At 36.8% G+C, this 22,919-nt stretch overlaps 1 protein-coding gene across 6 annotated transcripts; it reads right to left on the bottom strand.

Moving 5' to 3' along the window:
• Window positions 1-2,660: 2,660 nt before the first annotated feature.
• On the bottom strand, window positions 2,661-22,658 carry TIAL1 (TIA1 cytotoxic granule associated RNA binding protein like 1). Of its 6 annotated transcripts, none has more exons than XM_041742771.1 (14): window positions 21,881-22,656; window positions 19,595-19,662; window positions 19,031-19,092; window positions 15,075-15,171; window positions 10,204-10,353; window positions 9,870-9,924; window positions 9,625-9,712; window positions 7,658-7,733; window positions 6,352-6,460; window positions 5,934-6,029; window positions 5,745-5,829; window positions 5,360-5,483; window positions 4,885-5,024; window positions 2,661-4,069 (listed from the first exon to the last, which is right to left on the bottom strand). In XM_041742771.1, the coding sequence occupies exons 4-14, from the start codon at window positions 15,084-15,086 to the stop codon at window positions 3,943-3,945; spliced, it is 1,062 nt and encodes a 353-aa protein (XP_041598705.1). In that variant the 5' UTR covers window positions 15,087-15,171; window positions 19,031-19,092; window positions 19,595-19,662; window positions 21,881-22,656; the 3' UTR covers window positions 2,661-3,942. The 6 variants fall into 6 exon arrangements, with proteins under 6 accessions (XP_041598705.1, XP_041598707.1, XP_041598706.1 ...); XM_041742773.1 differs by having other exon boundaries at window positions 10,204-10,302; window positions 21,881-22,654; XM_041742772.1 differs by lacking the exon at window positions 19,031-19,092.
• Between the last annotated feature and the right edge of the window lie 261 nt (window positions 22,659-22,919).

Raw genomic sequence — 22,919 nt, 5'->3', positions numbered from 1 at the left:
CTATTCAACATGTCGCTTAGCCTGCCCTTCCTCTAACAGCCAGCAGACAGCACTCCAGTTGCATTTGTCTGGCAGACTTTCAAAGCTGACTTCAAAACATTAGATGGTGATCACTTTTCCAGAGAACACTTCAGAGAAATAATGGTTAGTGATTGCAAAAAACACAATTTGGAAAAGTCAAATTTAGCAACTGTATTAGAACTGAGTTAGAACATTTAAGACAATAATTTGATACATAACTTTTGTCAACAGTTACTCTCATTAACATTGTTTAAAAACCAAACTGTGAACAGGATGTGGATTAAGCTCTCTTCCCTCAAAATATTGACTAGATCAAAAAGTCAATTATTATTACTGCCCTGTCTCTTTTGCCCAAGATTACAAAAAACCCCAACTATATATACATCCCCACCCCTCCTAAACTTCCTAGATATAAACTGAACCTTCTTCACATTTAGGCAATTTTAAAACCAAGTCATTCTTGCCCCCCAAAAAGATGTTTATGCAAAGTACCTTGTGAATTAGCTTCTAGCCTCCATACTAATTGCCAAAGTAGATCCATCTGAGCAGACTGGAGCCCACATTTCACAATAATCTGTACTAATGAACACATTTATTTGAAGTCGTGATTATTCACATTATTTCCTTGTTTCAAAATAGAATGGATGGCATTCTAACTCATGGTAACCTATTCAGACAAAGTAGGACACTTTATTACTACACATAGAATTCACATTTAACAAAACCTGCTCATTTGGAACAGAAGGCTTATATAAAGTCTTTATCGTTTTTGCACCTTTCCAATGCACACTAAAAACCAACTTCAAGGTTTAAATTGAATTAAGTGGAAGTCCAAATACTAATTTTTAACAAACAGGTAAGATTTAATTTTTCTGATTTGTCTGTTGAGTGCAAACTTAATTCGCAGATACTCCCAAAGATCAACCTAGACATGGTAAAACAATGATTTCCATTATCTGGGGACTCTAATAAAATTTTACTATATTAATATTCAGGAGAGCATACAAATTTAGAAAGATGTAGGTTTCTACTGCTCCATATGCAGAAATTAAATTTTAATTAAAAAATTTAATTCAACAAAGCCAATGGACTTTTGACACTTATACATAACACATAGATCCTGAATATATGCATATTCCATATACCTTACTAATAAGTTACAACAAAACTGCTTGGCATTTCATGGCAGCCTGGAAGGAATAATTAAGTAATAAACGACAATAAGAAAAAGCCACTTATCATATAGTCTAGTCTTTATTGAAAGACTTACTTCAACTGTGGTTTACAGCTTTGGCTTACGTTGGCCAGTCATTTTAGCCTCTCACTGCCAGCAGACATAAAAATCAAGTGGGAATGATATGGGGGAAATACTAGTAGAGAGATTATTAGAGCAAAGATGGCAGTCAGAAACACATCACCAAAATAAATCTCAAAATAATTAAGAAATAAGAAACATTTTGTCATGTGCCAAAGAATCTCTGCTGTTGTTTTTAATGAACATGGAAAAGACAACGATTCTTAGGCTTAAGTTGATCAAGATAGCACTGACTTCACTTTATTATAAAATAGACTTGAGTCTGTGTTAGCTTGACAGTTGTATTTTAAAATGGTGCATTTCATTTGGATAAGTAGCTTTGTATTTTAAAAACCATTTAATATGAAATAACTTCCACTAACTGATCATGAAATCTTTCTCTCTTTCAGATTGAGACGAAGGACACTTCAGTAATATGTTTACTATGGCGATATAACTAGTCTGGATAATTTTATTAAATCATAGAATATACAACCAGGAAACACTGCAGCTACGTTTAACTGCTATTGCAATAAGCTACTTAATTTACTGGCAGACCAAAAAAGGCAAACTGAGAATATCAATATATAAAAAAAAGTCTTTAGTTGTTCAAGTTTCACATATATTCAAGAAATTTTAAACTAGGAGGCATAATTGATATAATTTGAGTGTTCTCCTTATAAAATATAAAGTAACTTTTCCATAACATCCCCCAAGGACGCTAGCCATTAACAAAGAAATAAGGGTAAATTTTACACAGAAGAGGGTCACAGATGACTCCTGTGGTTAAAACTAAAGTGCCATAACAAATCTGGCCCAAAGATGAACTTCAGACCCCACAAATATTCATGTTTAATACATTTGACTGTTCTTGTAAATGGGGGAAGAAGAAAAATAATACCAGAATTATTGTAGTCACCAATTTATAAAATCATCATTATTTTAAAGCTAATTGTAAGACTTGAAACGTTCAAAAAATAGTAATTTGCGGGTATTAATTGCATCTTACTACTTAACTGGTAAAGGTTTTCTCATTTTGGTGCCCAGGCCTCAAAGCAACATTTCAAATACACTGCCTAAACATTTGCACCCTCTAGCTGTCAGAATTCGAATACATAGGATTTTATCTTTTACATTCTTGTTACGATAGAAATTTGAGGCAGGTTTTATCCACACAGCCTGAAAAAATATCTCAGAAGCAAACTTCAGTATTCTACATCTACTCAATTGGTTCATTTACAAACTCTGCACACATACAACTCAGCCTCTGATCAGGCTTATTATCCCATGCACACTACCCACAAGGAAAAAAAAGTTAAATAAAAATAAAAGTCACAACTCTGTGTACTACTTAAGCTGAATACCCAATTATAAATTGGTACATCAAACTGTCTAAATAAGATGTTTTAGCAATCTTGTTAAAAAAATTCTCGGGCAAAATATATCTAATTTTAAAAAACACCCCAAGATTTTTTAAAAACACTTGTACTATACAACTTATAGGAACCTTGGAATAGGTTTACAAGGTTTTAATCAAGGTATTTACATACCAAGTGATGTAAAGAAAAAAAAATCTAATTTCCAATGACATTTTAAAATGTACTTATGCATCAAAGATTTGTATGAAATTAAAATTAAGGCTTTTTCTGTATAGTAATTTGTATAATTTTAATTTTACATAGTAGCCAACCTTGGAAGTGTCAGTCTTAAACATTCTTATCAATCCATTGCATTCAATGCAGTGGAGTGTGTTAAGTGTTACTTCAAATAATTACATTGCTGCTACTTCTATGTTGAAGCATGCTTTTTAAACACTGTAGTTATTCAATATTTACAATGTATATCATTTAAACTTCATGTAAAAGCACAAGTATGACTGTCTGACTTAAATACAAACACCATACTTGGAATTTCCCCCCCAAATGAAATGTAATTTACTACAGTTTTAATAATCAACACTTTTTAAAGTTTTAAAAATATGTCTTAATGTGGACCACCAAGATTCACTCAAGTAACTCAGATAATGCTGTTCCTTATTTAGTTTGTAAAATTTCTTTATCAGTCTGGCTTCAGTTTCTTTAGGTATAAAGAAAGTATTTCCTCCAAAGCGACTCCAAAAACATGCAATTTCTTCTCAATATCACACTTTTTTCCTGCTGACTTCGAATGTGGTCCACCTCAGGGGAGGGGAGGGGAGTATCAAGGTTCAGGATGAACTTATATGTGATTCCCAGTTTTTCACGATCCTCCCTTTTTTTTGCTCTTTTAAAAACACAGTGAGTTAAAATACTGAACAGCAAGATAAAAATGGAATAGTATTTAAGAATCAAAATGTATTACCCATTTCTCCTATTATATCAAAATTTGTAGTCAGAATTGTCTTTATTGACTTTATTTTAGTTTTTGTACACAAAGAAAAATCATGTTCATATCCATCATGAACAAAAACTTAAAAAGGCAGAACTAGAAGACATGTGTCCTTCACCAAAGCAAAGCTGTGCTAAAGGTTCCAAACATTTCAATTTTTAAAATAAATATTTTCATTTTCCGATGTCTACTTTCATGTCTTCAGAGTGTCACAGGAAACTGAAGCTATCGTGAATTACAATTTTGTTTAGAGTCCCAGCTCACTGTGTTTGGTAACTTGCCATACCATATCCAGCTTGGTTAGGAGGAGGTATTACAGGGGGAGGAGCTTGTCCTTGGGGAGGCTGAGCACCAAATCCACCCATCCAAGCAGCAGAAGGTGATTGACTTGGAAAACAAAACAAAACAAAACATCTTGAGCAAACACAAAGAAAAAATTATATTTTTATACAAAAATCAAGCAGAGCCCCATCATAAACAAGAAATCAACATATCTACAACAAAGAACAAAGAAATAAATGACACACATCCACACATGTAGAATCCATATCCTAACATTAGTCTCAAATTTTTGTTAACATAATCACAACTTAACACAATGACTTCTCTGAAGAACATCTCAAAATTGATTTTTTAAAAATGACAGATCATCTACCTATCCTTTATTGCACACATGGTACATCAATTTAAGAAATTTAAAAAACACAAAATTCGTGCCGGAAAAAGAAGGAAGAAGGAATCAGTAAAAATAAAGATCTAGGCTGACCTGGGGAAGAAGCAAAGGACAAAACCATTTTATGAACAAAGGAAAAAAAGCAAGCTACTCTGTACCACATAATTTCTTAGACTTCTCACACAACCCAACAGACAGAAATCATTACATTTCTAAACATATCTAGACAAAGACCTCTTCCATGCAAAAATAAACGAGGAGATAAAATAGATTAGAAATGCAAATGAAATGAAATTCTACCAACAGCTTATAGAGATAGGAGGACACAAATGTTACTTCAAAGTAACCTAGGTAATAAAAAGCACATTTTTAGTACTATAAATCACTTTTCATAAGATTTCTGTAACTCTAACAAATGTCAGATAGCCTGCTGAATTTACTTGAGATAGATTCTCCCTAGAAAAACATACTTCTGATTTCTTTTGTCAAAACTGTATGTTTCTATACTGGAAAAACCCAAACAACTTACTCTACTCCAAATCCTTGTTGGTTCCATGGTTGCCCGTATACTCCGTAAGGCGGTACTTGCCACCCATTTGCCATATACTGTCCATACTGTTGTGGGTTTCCATAAACCTGACTCCACTGGCCCCACTGACTATAGTCGACCTAGGAAAAAGCAAATTACTGTTTTAGGGAATAAGTAAGAAACACAGTATTTGAAGAAAGTGGGAGACAAGGAAGAGAAAAACTAAGTAAGCACCCTTATGTGAATAGGACTCTGTTATTTATCATTGTCTAAGTTTATTGGGGTGGTGACACCTGTGGAAAGAAAGTATTAAGATTCAGTTAATACCGCAAAATAATCACTTTTGAAAAAGCATTAATATAATAAACTGAAAGCAGCTATATGCTTTATCTTGTTTATTTTACAGAGTTTCTAAAGCTTTTATGTAGATATGTAAGATGGAAACCTTAAAAAGTGCTGTGAAAAATCGAATTACCTGTTGGAAGTTTTTAGTCATATCAGGAGATTCTTTACCCCAATAGCATTTAACAACATGTCCTTCAATCGTGGTGCCATTCACTGAAACAATGGCATGGGCTGCACTTTCGTGGGTTGAAAATCTAAAAGGGGAAGATATGAGGGTTTTGTCCTTTTTAAAAAAAAAAAAAAAAAAAAAAAGAACTTACACAGTAAATATAGAAATGTATTAGTTTGTAACTGTCAACTTGGCATTTTCCTAAAGAACAGTATGCATACAGGTAGGTTAAAGTACTATGTTGCCCAACCTACTAAAGTAGCAAAAACTGATACCTGAGGGTATCAAGTAATGTAACTGAAAGGCATGGGTCAAAGAAAGGAGTAACCTGTAGGTAGAATTTTACCTGACAAATGAATAGCCTTTCTCTGGAAAAACTCTTATTTCCATAATTTGTCCGAATGGTGAGAAAGTCTGTCTCATAAGCTGATCTGAGAAACAAAAACACACAAATAAAATACTTAAGGCTTACGATACTGACACTAAGAGTGATACAGCTCTGCAGGGAAGGGGAGGAGGGAACCATACACTATACCTGTTAACCCAGAGGCAATTCCTCCACAGTACACAGTACAATTTTTTGGACTTGACTGGTTTACTACATCTTCAAATCTCAACTGCTTAGTGTTATCTATATACAGAAGGAAAACAAAAATGTTCATGATTGTACAGTAGTTACCAAACTGATTACTATGTACGGAGATACACCTAACTGAGGGTGAAAACTGAATTTTCTTGACGCCATGATTTGATCTAAACAATCAGCTAGTTCACAGCTCCAAATATGCTAATTATCAAATTATCAAAGCCCAATTACTACCAGACAATTAAATTCAAGATGAAACGAGCCTTACAATGGTAATAACATTTATATTTTAAGGAATTAAGACTATCCTAATTCAGGATTTGGTGAAGTATCCATAATTTTAACACACACAGTAGACACATCTTACTTTCTTGTGTACTTTTAGGTGCAGGTGGTTTACGTGTGGCCCAGTTGGTTCTGATCTGACGACCACCCAACCACTGACCTCCCATATGCACAATTGCATTTTCTGCATCCTACAGAGAAAAAGAGAAAGAAAGCAATTACAAACAGAGAAGAAAATTGTGGCATATAAGACCCAGGAAGATGAAATAAAATGCTGGCACTGCTGAGCCAATAAATCTTACCAGTAAAGGGATTGAATTCACTAAGCATCCTAAATAAACAAAACTGAACTAGTATCACCAAAAAAAAAAAAAGGAAAAAAAAAATCTGAACTTCAGCGATATGCCAAAACTATTTTTATTCACAGATTTCAAAATACTAGGACAGCATTTAAGCATCAAGGGAAAAGGATTATAATTCAAATATGTAAGAAAAAAATCATAATCCCACTGATTACCAGAAAGAGGGAAATCAAGAATCCCATAAAACAAAGTTCTTCACAAATACCTTAATTTAATGGTTGATCTGAAACGTAACTTTTACTGACTATACAGAAACTCCCAATACTATGGTCTAAATTACATACTCCAAAATCTATATTCTAGTAGCAATGGACTATGACTGTGATACAAGATTAAGAATTCATTTTAAGACAGAAGACTTCCACATTAGGATTTAGAATGCTGGCAATAAAAATGAATTTAATTATCACAACTAATGTGAATTTGCAATGAATCTAAACAAAAGAATACAGCTCCTAACCTTTATCTTGCCACTTCAATAAGATATAGGTAATTTAAAAGTCGCTAAAACTGGTCTAAATACTATCAAAGCCCACTTTATCATCCGATTTTAAAGTTACTACAAATGCTTAGACATTCTGGTACCTCTTTCTTTAAGAATACATGCAAAAATCATGATGAATCACTTTAATTTTCATTTACATAATTTGCCATAGTCATTAATATTCTAACTACAAAAGTATGGATGATAATTTAAAAGTTAAAACTATTAAATATAATTTAACTTCCCTCCAAATTCTGAGATGAGTTCATATGTCCTAGTCTTTTCTTTTTTCTTTTTTCATACGTCCTAGTCGAGTTTGACTTCCAACGCAGCATCTTACCTTCACCAATGCATTAATGCAACCATAATAGTCTTTCTTATAATCAGCCTTTTTCTAGCTATTTCCAAGAAAACAATTATACTCTATTAAAATACACAAAATTACATAGAAATTTTATAGTCAACATCTAAGAATATTCAAGATTCCAATTAATAAACGGCTAAATTTTGTATTAAATTTACATTGAGTTGAAAGAACATACCAGTTTGTTATAAAAAGATACAAAACCATAGCCTTTGGATTTTCCAGTTGCCATGTCTTTAACTACTCGGGCATCCCTGTGAAAAGAAGCACAGCTAAATGAGGGAAGTAAGAGTCATCCTCAAAATAAAAACTAAAAGGAACCACACACACTGTATTGTGAGCATTTTTTTAAATAAAATTCCAGTTAGCCCTAATTAACTACTGCCATTCCTGAACTCTCCCTAACGCTTCTTTACCTGTTAGAAAAAAGCAGTAGGACAAAAACATGTAATAAACATGCAACCTAATCAAATAGCCTGCACTTTCTAAACTAAATGCTCAAATTGGAAGATTAATAGGAACAATAGTTTCCTTTTCTAATATTCTATTGGCTAGTGTCCTCTAAGGTTTACTGGTTCTATAAATTACTGTAACAATACTAACTACTTTACCATGCAATCTCTAAATAGTTAAATGTCTTCTGCCTAGTGATACAAAATATATGAAATATTAAAAAATTGAAAAAGAGGTAAAAATAGGAATTAAAAAGGCATACATGGCCTGTTAACAGATTTCTTTATTTTTCTTGGTCAATTCTCTACCATCATTTTGGAGTTTGGGCAGCTGTAAATTTTGAAAAATTGACATTTTCAGAAATTTAAGAAAGGAGAATAAAAAACTAACAACAATGCTAAGCACACCAGTACGAAAACAACAAATTTACACAGAAATTTTAGTGAGTAAGTTAAAATGATTGGAAATATAGAACTCCACTGAATATAGAATGTTAAAATGTAAATACTAAAATATGTATATATAAATAATGTATAATAAGAATAAATAGAAATGAGAAAAAAATCTACAACTGAGTTCCAGTGTGCACAGTTCCTTGCAGTTAGCCTTCAAGATCCTGTCCATTCTTATGAGCAATTCTGCAAAATAACCAGAATGCTATTACTTTTAATTGTGACTTGGACTTTAGAAAAACTGCAGGTCTCAGGTATAATAAATAAAGATCGAAAAACAGCAACCTGTATTATTTTTTATACTGATTTTTAAAACAGTACTACTTACCACATTTAAAGATTAAAAAGCAAAGCACATATCAAAATAGAAAATTAAGAATTAAATCTTTCTTTCAAATAAATCTACAGAACAACAAATTGTATACAGAAAAATATTGTTGTTCTTAGGTGAAACATATTCCTGTAAAGTAGTACTATAACGTTTCATTTAAATCTACAGGAAATACATAAAATATACAGATTTAAATCAGAAAGATAAATCGCAATAAACATTTTATAGAACTTATAAAACCACTTTAAATTTTCCAATGTATTTGATCACATAACATACAAGTGAGATTTGAGCATAAACTTTGTTAAAAATCAAACATTTAGGCCCTAACTAGCAGAAATCAAATACCAGTAAGAAAAAAACATCCACTAATTAATCCCACATTTATGGCTCAGACAATGAAACATTTTAGTATTATAATAGTACTACTTTTCAGCTAAAATATCAAAACACACTTATCATTATAATTAAACATGTACATTTGCAATTTAACCACAATATACCCAAGGATTTACCTACTTTTTCCCAATTTATAAACTCTTCCTATAAAGGTTTAATACACAGTATACATCACATTCACTTTTAGTTAACCACCAAATTTTGAAAACATTTGACAGAAAGTTGGACTTTATAATAGGCTTTCCACCCAAACATCTGCTTCAAAGATAACAATTACTTAAAAAATTTTTAACATATTATACACAGGATTAGATGAAAACAAGACCCCAAAACATTGAAATGACATTAACATTTTCAACAACATCTACTAATCAAAAAAAACAAAACAAAACAAACCAACAAACAAAAAAATCACACTAACTAGGGAAAGAAAATCTTAATTCCAGTACAAGTTAATCATATATAATTTTGCCTATCACTACAGAGTATAGTATTGATTATGATACTTACGATATTTTACCAAAGGGGGCAAATGCTGATTTGATATCTTCTGTTGTAATTTCTGGACTCAAATCCCCAACAAACACATGGAAGTGATCTGAAATCAAAGCATTTGGTAATCAAATACTTAAAAAGTTAGCTACAATAAGCCTTTTTCAGGCAATACTAAGGGAAGAAAAACCCTACTTAAGCTGGTAGCGCTGCCAGGATAATTTCAGAACTCTTCCACAGTAAAATGCAGCAGGAGTACTTACTGGAAGTATCTTTTTTCTGGCTACTTGGTGTTGTTGCCCAGTTTACTTTGACCTCCTAAAAATAAAGATTATATTTAATACAATTATTAGGCATGTCATTAAGAACCATAACACTTACCACTTATTAAATCATTTATCAAACAGGATAATTTTTGTAAAAACACTAGGTTGAATAAAGCAAAACCATCACTCGGCAGAGCTGAATATTTGTTTAAAAACTTGCTAAAAATAATACAAGCTAAAAACAAAAACAAAAACAAAAAATCACGCACACAAGCTAATTTGACATGCAAAAATATATTACTCATGAGGTGCCATCATTGTATTATCTTACCTTTCCCAAAATTTTTCTCCCATTCATAGCAGCTAATGCAGCAGCTGCATCTCTGTGTTCATAAAATTCCACAAAGCAATATGGGTCATTGCTTGTATGCTGCAAAACAGAAAATCCAACAGAAGAGTTGACCCTTCTGCTATCGGGTTGCTGAGAAGAAAATCCAGGAAAAAACATTACTGACAGCTAGGAATGTACAAGGTGAGATTGCATAAGCTTATGAAAGCCTAACACTTATAAAAATAAAAAATAAGATTTACAGCTACACCTGACTTTGCACCTCAGAATACTGTTGTACTCAAACAGAACCATCAAAGTGGTATAGAATCATGACTATCATTATTAAAGCAAAATATAGAATCCTGGTGGAATATGTTAAATATAAAATAGAATTTTATATTAGACCTAACAAAACCTTAAGGACCACTCCACTCCTTACCACTGCTCTTCTTTCTCCCAACATAATTTTCAAAAGGATGAATTCTATTTATGCATCATAATCCTTCATAAACTATTCCCATGACAAAAAAAAATACAGAAATGAACGAACTTGAGAAACTTTACTTATGATCGAAAAACTAGTATGAATACTACATATGAGGAGATGATTATGTGCTCCTTTCCTGGATAAGGGATGAAAATAAAAACAAAAATTTCAAATTTATAATCTGCTATTGAAATGAATTCCCCATCTTTCAAACTATTCTAACGAACAGGAGATTCTATATACTTTGAATCCAGTCTTCAAAAGCCAGAAAAGTATGCTAGTAATCAAGAAAAGGATTTCTGAAAATGTCTGAATAAAATATGCCAGGACAAAGCTACAATTTTATATCACACACACGAAAAGAAACCTTCGTTAAATTTTTTCTACAATATTATGCTTGACAGGAGTTGGCAAAGAGACATTTATGAAGACAATCAGAAAGTATGACCTAAGTTATAACAACTTTATAACAACCAAAACAGAATTGAATTCTATAAAACTGCAACCTGTATTGAAGAACTACAAAATTGTACAAATACATTTTTTTTTGCATAAGGCTAAAAACACTCATCACTGTTCAACGTAAAACGCCCTAAAAAAAATAATACTATTTTAAAATGTGGAATTCTAGTTGCACTTACAAGGGGTACATAATACCAGATAAAATAAAGATCTTTTCAACAACCACGGTTTTTCATTCCGGGAAAGTTTTAGAAGAAAAATCCAAAATAAGACGTCTAAAACAATAGTGACGAAGCAACCAGAAGGCATTTCCTTGAGGGGGGAAGAAAGTGTGATCATTAATACTGACAAGAAAACTACGGGCTCTCATATAAAATCCCACTGTCGTAGCCATGTGAACTCTGTTAAGAGGTACAGAAAGGAAATGGGGAAAAGATTCCAAAGAAAAACATGCTTAAATTCCTCTTGTAAAAGAGTTAACGTTTATCAATAACATTCATTTGTAGATAGGATGTAAAGGTAAATAGCAAACAAAAACTATGCTAGCTAATTTTTCATTTTACTATCTCCTCAGCCCTGATGGTCCTTACAGAAAACACTGGTAATTCTAGCAAAACATACAGGAGTCCAATGGTAGATCCATGATAACAAGACACTTTAGTAAACTACCCTAACTCATGAAGACTGACTTCAAGTTTACCTAACTAGTAGCAGGCCAATCCCATTCAATATATGCATATATGCATGTGTATACACACACACACTCTCTCTCTCCCTCTCTCACATCACACTGCATTCCAGGTAAGACACCACTGATTTTTGTCCCAACCCACTGTCAGAGAATTTTTTAGCCTTAAAATCGGTAACATAACATGATAGTATAGACAGAAACCTAGAATCTACAACAAATAATATCTCAAGTAAAAAATAAATAAATAAAAATATTTTAAAATCACAAAACTAAGGGAAAAAAGCATTTTTCATATACTGAAATGGAATTTATGAAAAGGGAAATAAACGCCTAGCTCTTTGGACACTTCCCAATTATGCCACCAAGGGACATTCTAGAGATCAATTGTGTCCTTACCTTGATTAGCAGTCACCAATGTTTGTTGGATGACATAAACGTCAAGATGAGATTTTACAGCTATCTATAAATTTGAATGTAGGAATTGCAGAATATGGATGAATTATAAAAATTCATTTCAAATCCCTCTCCCCTCAAATGGATGACTGTGCAATTTTTAAAAAGAATACTATTAAAATAAGTCTTTATCAAAAGTTTCTCAAAAATTTTGTAGTGACTCTACTTTCTCACATCCCAATTCTCTCCTGAACCCACTCCAATCGGCTTCCTACCCAACCAGGCCAGTGAAACTTTGTGTTGAGCTCACCAGTGACCCCTCTGCCACCTCTGTGATCTCTTTTCTGTCTTCATTTAAGACTTTTAAGCAGTACTCAAAAACAGCTAACAACTCTTCCTCCTTTAAATACTCTATTTTAGGTTCCACATAGCCTCTTGGTTTTCTGGTTCTCTTAATGGAAAATCTTTCAGAAGGCAGTTCTTCCCCCTTAACTCAAACTCTAAGCATCACCCTAAATGTTGAAATGCTCCAGCACTTAGACCTAGACCACTCTACCCCTCTCCATCAGCACTCTTTAAATCAAGGGACTAGATTTCATCTAGTGAAATGTGAACTATGTCCACATTTCATCTAGTCCCATAGGTTCAAATACACCTACAAGCCGCTATCATCAGCACCGGTCTCTCAGTTTACCCAACTATCTACATAAAATGTTTCTTTGGATATCTAATGCACACCTTCAGTTTAACACTGCCAAAACAGAACTCCTGATTCCTACCACTCCCGCAACCATACTATGCCTCCCTTCGTCATTCCCATTTGAACAAATAGCATGACCATCTACACAACTGCAAACAAGAGCCTTTGTCTTTCTTAATGTCTTCCTTTCCCTTATGTTCCCCAGCCCATCCAGTCCTACTAATTGATTCCACCCGCAAACTATATTACAAACTGCCCTATTTCTATCTCTACGCCTACCAATCTAAAGAACAAATCCCCATCAGCTCTTACATAGACTAGTAAAATAAACCCAGCTGGTTTACCTTCTTCCATTCCTGCACCCTACAATCCATTCTCCATGACAAGCCATTCTCTAAATAATCTTAAAAATGCAAACCAGAGTGCTTCATTACTCTGCTTAAAACTCCACCACAACCAGAGTAAAATCCAAACTATGTATCATGGCCCCTACTACCATAGGTGATTCTGAACCCTGCCTGCCTATCTCTTTACACTCATTTTCCACCACTTCCCTCTACTTCCCCAGGTTCCAGCCATCTTGGTCTTTGGTTCCATGAACTCACCAAGTTCATTACCAACTCACAGCCTTTTGTATTTGCCATTCCCTCTGCCACTAGCTCGGAACACAGATGGCACCATCTTTTTATTCCTGTCTCAGATCAGAGAGGTGACATCTTCCCTCACCACCTAGCTTATATAAACACCAACTCTCCAATCCTCATCACAGAATGGTTTTATTCTCGTCAGAGCTCTTATGCCTATCTGCAATTATTGTTTGTTTGTTAACAATATTCTCAATAGTATGTAAACTCACGGGAGTCTCCTTTGGCTTTCCACTATAGCCCCAGAGCTACAGCACTCTGAATAGTGCCTAGCATAAAGTAAATTTTTGATGAATGAATCAAAGAATGAATGAAATGAATGAATGATCAAAGGAAAGAAGGGGTACTGGAACAGAAGAAGGATTATTAATAGCTAGGAAAGAAAATCAAAAGTCCAATTTGCTTTACGGGTTTTTCACAGTTCCCCTCACAGGGTATAACAAACTCCTTAGCACAGCTTCTAGCCCCTGCTGAACACTCTTGCCTCATCTCCTGCCATCTTTTATGACTAATCCCATTCAGAACGCCAACCACACCACGGTCTCTACCTTCAACTTCCTCTCATGAGCACACCTGCTCCCTGTTTACCAGACTGGATCGCCATTCTTCTCTCACCCGGAATCCCTTCTTCCTCAGATTTCACTGCTATCCTTGAGGTTCAGCCTAGATGCTGATTCCTCCAATAAAGCCTCCCCAGGCCCAAGACTGTACCAGACCCCTGTGCTCCCACAGCATGTGTCATTAGTGCCTGTTAACTCCTCTGTCTCTCTCATCGGGCTGTAGAATTCTAGTGCCCAGAACTGTCTTATTTAGCACTCTATCTCTAGAACTTCCTGGAATAGCTGGTACAGAGTAAATAGTCTAAAAAGCGTGTGGGTGAATAAAGACAAAGGAAGAAGGTGAACTGAACCACGAGCCTTTGGGCACTGCTACAGAGTCTTAACCAGGAAAGTATAAAAAGAAAGTTTTCTTTGCAAAGAGGAAAAACAAAATGATCACCGTAACAACTTAAGTCCAGTCTACATACAGTTGCTATTATTAGTATTTAGTAGAGATACCCACAGTGCACGGTGCTGCACTACGCACACAAGAACCTAATGTTCTTTTACTACACCAATTCCTAAACCTTACATGCAGATTATCTGAACAGGTAACATTCTTAATGGAATCGTATGAAGTATTATCTGGTTTTTCAGCACTATGAGATACGCTCTAACAGTTTTTTTACAAGCAGAATCACTCGAAGGTAACTACATCCTGAAGAATGACCACGTGAGAGTAACAGCACACAAACTTTGTCCTCGCAAATAAAACGCCGTTCTAAACCTAGTCTGTCTGCCAAATCAAAGTAGTAAGTCAACACAATAAATGTGAATCTCTCTCCATCAGAGTAACTTGAGGCCTTAAGTGACATTTTAAAATTATATTAATCAATTTATGTATCTCCCACGTTAAGCATCACGCTGTCAGCACATGGAACTGGGAAGATCTTACCTCTGTTATCATTTTACAGCTTTTACAGGGTCCAATCTGACTGAATAACTGAAGAATAAGGACTTCTGTCACATCTCTGGAGAGGTTACCTACGTATCTGTTCAAGAAGAAAAAGAATACATTATCAGCAATTTCCCTTCATCTGACGCTAATGCATTATCATTTAACTCAACACTTTTTATTTCATTTTAACTTCCTCTGTCTTCAGTACAATTTTTTACGATTAAGCCTAATCCTATGCAGGTAAGATGAAGCCTTACTTAGAAAAGCAGCAAGTGTTCTTGGGTACTAAATCAGGCCACTAACGTATCACTTCAAACATTTTATAAAGAAGAAATCACTGTGACCTTGCATACCCCCAAAGCATTATTACTCCGTATCCTACGTATCATTTTCTCATCTTATTTATTAGAATAAAAATAATACAAATTTAAACCAATCTCCAGATAGCTACAATTTCCGGATGTAAAAAAAAAAAAAAAAATTCTGGATGTAAAACACAATTGAAAATGTGTATGTGTGTGTGTGAGAGAGAGACACACACACAAACACACACACATAAATAATACCAAAAATACTGATTGATTATAAGATCTGATCATAAAGAGACATTAGACATCCAAAGGGAGTTTATCTTAGATCCCCAACAAAAGCAATTACACGAACAAAGAACAGAACTAAGAGTTATAGCAAAACACAGAGATTGGAAGGTTTTGTTTTGTCTTGCTAATAATTAAGATTCATTGATGGTATATCTTCATTGTTTTGTTTTAGGAAAGCAGGGCAAAAATAATAAAAATTTCCTAGTGTAAAATACACCAGAACCAACAAAATACACCTTTATTTGTAGATTACAAAACAAATATAAAGATTTCTCCAGAAATTCAGAGAAATATAAGACAAATCGAGGTACACTTTCCACTATGCTGATTTAAAGATTTGGGATTTTTTTTTTAATTACATATTGAATATATGTATTCTATCCTATATTAAGAAATTCAGAATACAGATAAACTCAAAAGAAAAGAATACCACCATCCAGAAACGACCACCTGGTTTTATAGGATTTGTCCATGGATTTATATGAATTTAGCTTAATAAATGGCCAAACTTGTCAGTCTTTCTAGTACTCAGTGTATAATTCCTAAAACTCACATCTGTTGTGAACAACCTCATGAACTAAACAACATTTATAAATTTTAACATAGCTACTCCTGGAAATTAAAAAGACGTTAAGTTTTATTTTCCTAACGATAATATATAACATCTGGAAACTGATCACTGAGACCAAAATGAGCATTGCACCTATGGTTACCATATTAAATACATAACTGCTTTAAGCTGGAACATCCTGAAAGGGAAAAATAAACTGAGAAAAGGTAAAGTGTAAAAAGAAAAAAATGATCTGATTAAGAATGAGTAGCGATTTCCCAGTTCAACTAAGAATTTCATTGCAATGGGCACTAATAACTAGAGCATTTAGAGCAATAATGCTCTAAAAGTGAACCACACGTCCAATGTTACTTAAATAGAAGACTAAACTAGTGACAAACGGCTTTAGGTCTACCACGCCATCTTTTTCTTATAATTAAAGTAGAGCAGACCCGTCGGTAGGCCATGGAATGACACACTTTTTCCAGCAGTACCAAAGGTTATAGGATTATAAGCTCGTCAGACAACTGCCTGTCCCTTTTTAACTCACAGGGATTTGTGAGCCTGTATCCAGGGAATAATTTCTTTTTGTATGAGGTAGAACTCTCTATAAAGAAAATGAAGCCGTGACCTTGGTCTCCTAAATGTTATATTCATTTAGCCTAAAGTGCTAGTTAGCTCATTGCTTAGAGAATAGAAGAGGAATGGATAAAACTGATTTTCACATATTGACACTAATAACAAAGTTATAGTAGAATAATTATTTTTATATAATACAATGTAAATAAATAGTTTTAAATTTGCATTACCGCTTAAACACGGATTTGTTCACAAAAATTGCATGGGCATTAGCTACCTTCCACACCTAACAGTTTTAATAGTATTTTTATTCCAAGTCAATCTTTTTCGAGTGAGTTATAAATTTTGAAGACTTTCCAGAGGCACACTTAGATATGGTAATTTACATTTCAAGCACTGATGCTCAGGAGTAAAATGGTAATCTAAGTTTAGAATGACACGAAATACAAAAATCCAGTTTTAAGGTTTCTTATTTTTCAAATATCTACACTAAAAATTCAGTGGTAAAGCAGCAAACTAAATTCCAAAACTAATATAAAAAAAGGCTTCCATAACATGTACAACATCTTAATTTAGTGGGATAAAAGGGATGTAATTCACCATATAATTTCACCTATATTTTATCCAAATCTCAGACTGCCCTTTCTTTCCTTTACTCAATTTCTGTAATTCGCTCATTTGCATATGCCTTCATCCTTCATAGTATTCAAAGAAACTACTTATAACCTTTTAAAATACTGTATTGCACAGTGTATCTTACATTACCATAAAATTATGTCCCAAAATAAATACTAACAAAAATATGTAAGGCAGATGTTCAACATCTGACCTAGAAAGAACATCATCTCTTGGCAGTACAGTGAAGTATCTTTTCTCGCTCTAATTTATAGTTTCCTACACTTCACTTTCTTTCTCTTCTGAAACAGTCAATATATTCTAAAGTTCCAAGTGTTAAAGTATAAAGTTTCTGCTTGAAACATACAAAATACAGAAAAAGATAAATGGCTCAAATTCTTGTATTAGGAGGTCAATTCAAAGAATAAACACTGAGGAAATTCCAAAACAATTTTTTACTGAAGAAAAAAAAAAAGGCATACCTTAGGTCTATTTTGTCTTCTATGAACAGGAACTGTTGGAACTAAAGCATTAAAAATGGGAAATGATGCTTTTATCCCTAATTTAAGGGTTAAAATCCAATTTGAGACCAGAAACTTGGCAGTTTCACTGTAGGCAAAAGTTCACATTGCCAAACTACTTCCTATGTCCAACTGGGCAGAATTTTAAGTTAAGAACATCATGCCTTTCAGAAGACTAATCATGCTTTTTCAACACTGAATGTGCTCTCACTCTGAAAAGAGTAGCCTTACCAAGGCTGAAATTAATTATGTGTACTTTTGCACAAGACAGTATGGCTAAATCTCCATGAAAGTAACATTTTTGCTTTTGTTCATAACAATATCCTTCAACAGGCCTCTAAATGAACTCATCAATTTGTGGGTATTTTATTTTAGGAAGGGGGCAAGGTGGAGGAAAGGTACAAGGGGGTACAAGCGAACTGACCACCTATATACAGGATATTGACACACGCACACACGCATTTTAAAGAAACAGAGAATGTGATTGAGTTGACAGAGGTGCTTCATTACAGCCACAATATAGCCAAATCCATCACATAGCTAAGCAATTTTATAATGGAATCTAATAGTTTCTTCTGCTATTACCCTCAAATATTCAGGTTATACTCTAAATCACTGCTTTATTTCCTCCTTTTGACAGCTTCTATCAGAAATAAAGAACAGGAAAGCATAGCATAACATGGTGTAATCCCAGATCCACAATTCCTACGAATTTTGAGGCATCAGATAAATGAAAGTTAAACCACAATAGAGCACTGCTATAATTTAATGTTGTATTAGAGATTCAGATCAAATCTCTGCACTCAAAAGCTACCCACAAGTCTGAAATGTGGGTCCCACAAGGTTGGTGTTAGGCAGTTTACTTCTAACACCAGATTACACAGAATGATCTCGTTTGTTTTTTTAGATCACAAGTTATCCAATATATATTACCCCAAAATAAATGTCAAATAAGAACAAAGAACATCAGAAAACAGACCTTTAAGGGATAAACAAACTTTAGGCTCAACATCAAAGCAATTCTATACCACTTTAAATACCATCAAATAAATTAGTAATACTGTAGGTAATGAATATTTAAAGACCTACCTAGGCTATAAACACCATATTGTTTTCTGATGATAGAACCATATGTCTTAGCTTGTGTGTGTCTGCAGGAAAAAAACCTCACTAGTAACACACAGGCATTTTAAGGAAACAGTTTAAGATAAGCTTTGTTAAGAGTACATTCTTTTACAACATACTAGCCACTTGAAAACCTAACCCACAGATCACAATGTAAAATAAAAGGATCTCCATAAATAAACAAAATAAAACCCTACTAGATGTCAACCTCTAAAGTCACGTTCAAAGTTTTCATCATGTTACTTACACCTGAAAGAACCCTTTGAGGGGAATTATGTAAAATGAACACTTAGAAAAAAACTAGACTAAACATTATTTTTATTAAAATCTGATCGAGAAATCCTGAATCTGAAACATTTGTTATCTCAAAATTCTACATTTAAAGGTTTTAAAAAATATATATATAAAAATTATCAGACCACACCATGTATGACAGTCATGTCTGCTCATGATTTTACATTAATCAGGACTTAAAAAAACCTTAATACTAATTCAAAGAAGTATAATCATTGTAAAATATTTGAGTACCTCTTGTGTTCCAGGCAGTGAACTAAGTGCTGCAGGGGTAAGACCTAGGAAGATGTAGCAGTCCTTGTCTAAAAAAAAAAAAAAAAAAAAAAAAACCCTTCCCATAGAGAAGAGTGGGAGAAGGAAAAAGGAAGACAGAATAGTAAACATGTACTGACATACAGGTACAACTAAGCTCAAGATGTTTCTTTACTCACACGTACACATGTCACATTCTTAGACAACTGTAAACACAGACGAAGTAAGTGTGTTTCAGAGAAAAACAGGAGATTGGAGAGAGCAGAGGTAAGAAGTGACAAAGTTAGCTCATTAGTCTACTGGAGAAGGGTCCAAGGTCTGATGGAGATGAAGATAAGGCAAATGCAAAGATAGTTATATGAATTAAAGGTAGCGAAATGGCAAATTATTTAGTCCCACAAAACCAGGAATTCCTCTTCTTAAGGAACGGATACAGTTAATGAGAAAGGTGCCATGAGAATTTACCAATCATTCAGCAGCTATTATGATGCAATGATGACATTTCAGATGTTTAGATACAATGTAACTTTTATCTTTGTTAAATACATGCTAGCTAGGCACTAAATCCGCTCTCTCAGATGCTTCCATCACAGCACACGTGGCTATCAAGCCTTGGTTTCAACAGATTTTAAAGGGCAAAATTCAAATTGTTCCAATTCTCTCTTTTCTGGGGAAAAAAAAGTCAGCAATGGGAGACAGCGCAGAATATAAATATAAAAATTCTCCAAAGCAGACTTTTGTCACTGAAGCATTTGACGTGCTTAAGTTGGCCTCAAATTCTCAAAACAGGATGGCTAATACTTTGGTTGAGACATTTAAAGAACCAGGAATACAAAGAGCGCCAGCCCACCCCCAGCCCTCCCAAATGAAACAACAACAACAACAACAAACCCCAAACCTGTATCAATATTGTAAACAGATATCTATCTTCTTCACTGAGCGCTTTCTTTGGTAGAAGAGATGAGAATCCAGTCAAACTTCCCGAGTACCCATCCACCTTCATCTATTCCCCCAAAAAGTAATTTCCCCAACAGATAGCAGAGCGGAGTGGACTATGATCGTATCAATACCAGGCAGAGGCAAGAGAAAACAAAGCAGCGATCTGACTCCTACTGGAGGTAGGTGTGCTGAGCTTGCAGAGGCTAGGAAAACCGAAGGTGGCCAACTTAAACAGTTCATTAGAAATCACCCCGAATTTCTTAAAAAAAAAAAAAAAAAAGAAAAAAAGAAAAAAAAAAAGCAGGAAAAAAGAAAGGAGTGCCACACTATCCCGGAAAGGAATGCAAATGCTGAGTCATCACTCTTCATTAGGAAAGAAAGGAAAACTCGAACAAGCGGTGGGAAGATTGAAACTCATTCATTAGACCGGGCTTCAGGTGTTTAAAAAAAAAAAAAAAAAAAAGCAACAGCAAGATAGAGGAAGAAAAGGGCGCTCAGAAGACACACATCGAATAGTGGATAGACAACACTTTATCCAACTCTGGGGGGTCTCAAAGCACAAAACAGATCAGGAGGAGGGAACACCAGAAGAGCGAAAGCAGTGAAACAACTAACTGGCTGTCAGTTTAGCGTAGGTAGCGCTCAAAGTAAACTTCGAAGAAGGGAAAGATGCTCGCGCCGCAAGAGGCATCCCTTCTGCACTTCGAAAGTAGCGGGCGCTCGGCGAGCGTCTGACAGCGTGGGCGGGGGCACGTGGGGCAGGGAGCGAGCCCGGGCTGGAGTGGAGGCTCCGCGTCCGCTTCCTCGGGGAGCTCAGCCTGCGACGCGGGCCGGCAGCGGCGCGGCGGCGGGCGTGCGGGGCGAGGGCGCTCCCGCCTCCGGGCCCCCGGCCCCCGGCCCCCGGCCCCCGGCCCCGGGCACGAGGCTGCGGTCCCACCCCCGGTCCCACCCCCGCCCAGGCCCTGCCCCCGTGGGGACCGGCGGCGCCCGGCCCGGCCCGGGGCCCCCGCGGCGGAGGGGGAGCAGCTCTCCCGGGCCTGACAGCCCGGCCGTGCGGACGGCCGGCCCAGGGAGGGTGTGCAGAGAAGGGCGCGAGAGGAGAAGGTCGACACGAAGCCCAGACCCCAGGAAGTGGCTGCGTCTGGGGGAAGGGAGGGCTTCCTTCCCAAGGAAAAGGGGGCAGAGGAGGAATGCACTTGGCGTCCGCGCCGCCCCGGCCGAGGAGCCGCCGCAAGTCCCAGCTTCGGCCCCGCGCTCCCGCTCCCTCCCGCATCGTCCCGCGGCGCCCGGGCCTCCCGGCGCCTGGCTGCCCCCGTCTCGGGTACTCACAGAGTCCGGGGCTGCCCGTCGTCTTCCATCATGGTGGGTGCGACGGAGCGATCCCGGGACAAGGGGGAGGGCAGGGCTGGGGAGGGGAGGGGGTGGGGAGGAAGGGGAGGGGGGCTCCGGGCACCGGCTGGGGACAGAGGAAAAGCCACCGAACCCTGCTCTCGGGCTCTCTCCCCCCAGCCCGCTCCGGACACTGCGCTCCAACCAGGAGGAGCAGGAGGAGGAGGAGGATGAACAAAATGGCCACCGCCACCAGCCAGGCAGGAAACGGGGCAGAGCGCAGGCGCGGCCCGCCAGGTCACCGCTCAGGCCAGCCGCGACGGCCTGTAAAGGGAATCACTGAGTGGGGAGCAAAACAGGCCGCTAAGGAAACCCTGCGCCCAGTCCCGACGAATCACGACGTCCGCTCTGTGCCTGCCGGCCGGCTGAGCCCCAGCCAGCCCGAGGAGAGATCGAGTAAAAAAGGGAACCGCCGGGAAGCTGAAGGTTCTGGGAATTGTGGTCCTGGAAAGGAGAGAGGGAAGCACTTCTCCAGGGGACTTCTGGGAACTGTAGTCCGCGGGAGACTGCCGGCGCCCCCGGCGCGCTGGGTCGCGAAGAAGAGACTTCTGGGTAGTGTAGTCGTACGTGAGGGCGTGCGGCGACCAGGAAGTCGGCGTGCTGGAAGGAGAGGGAGAGCATAAAAGCGACGTTGGAAGGCTGCGGGGGACGGGATGGGAATTAAAAACGCTGCCCGGGAAGTAAACTACGAGTCCCAGAGTGCCTCGCTCTGGGGGGCTGTCCTAGGACTGCTCGCCGCACTGTAGGGCTCTCCAGTTGGCTCAGCCTGCGCTACCGCTCCGCCTTCGTCCAGCCTGAGAGCGGGATCTTCAACTGCGTCTGAAGCTGTGCTGTGGCTCCGCGTGGTGTCGGAGTCCGCCGGCCTTTCTGAGCTGTTCTCTGTGCGTCAGAACCGCCGACGGGTGCTCATCAGTCGCCCCCCCCATCCCCGCGCGGCGGGCTGGGGGGGCTGTGGCCGACGTCGGGGCCAGGCTGAGCC

This window comes from Vulpes lagopus, chromosome 2 (assembly GCF_018345385.1).
Source record: "Vulpes lagopus strain Blue_001 chromosome 2, ASM1834538v1, whole genome shotgun sequence".
NCBI lineage: Eukaryota > Metazoa > Chordata > Mammalia > Carnivora > Canidae > Vulpes > Vulpes lagopus.
The sequence above is the reverse complement of the archived record's forward strand: the minus strand, read 5'-3'. Positions and strand labels throughout refer to the sequence as shown.

Bases quoted from the DNA above. Each gene is read 5' to 3' on its own strand.
- TIAL1 (XM_041742768.1), bottom strand. From the start codon at position 21,912: ATGATGGAAGACGACGGGCAGCCCCGGACTCT. The intron at 5,830-5,933 runs GTATAGTGTATG...TTTGTTTCTCAG, and splicing joins AATTGCCTCTGGGTTAACAG to ATCAGCTTATGAGACAGACT. The intron at 5,484-5,744 runs GTAAAATTCTAC...TTCCCCTTTTAG, and splicing joins AAAGGCTATTCATTTGTCAG to ATTTTCAACCCACGAAAGTG.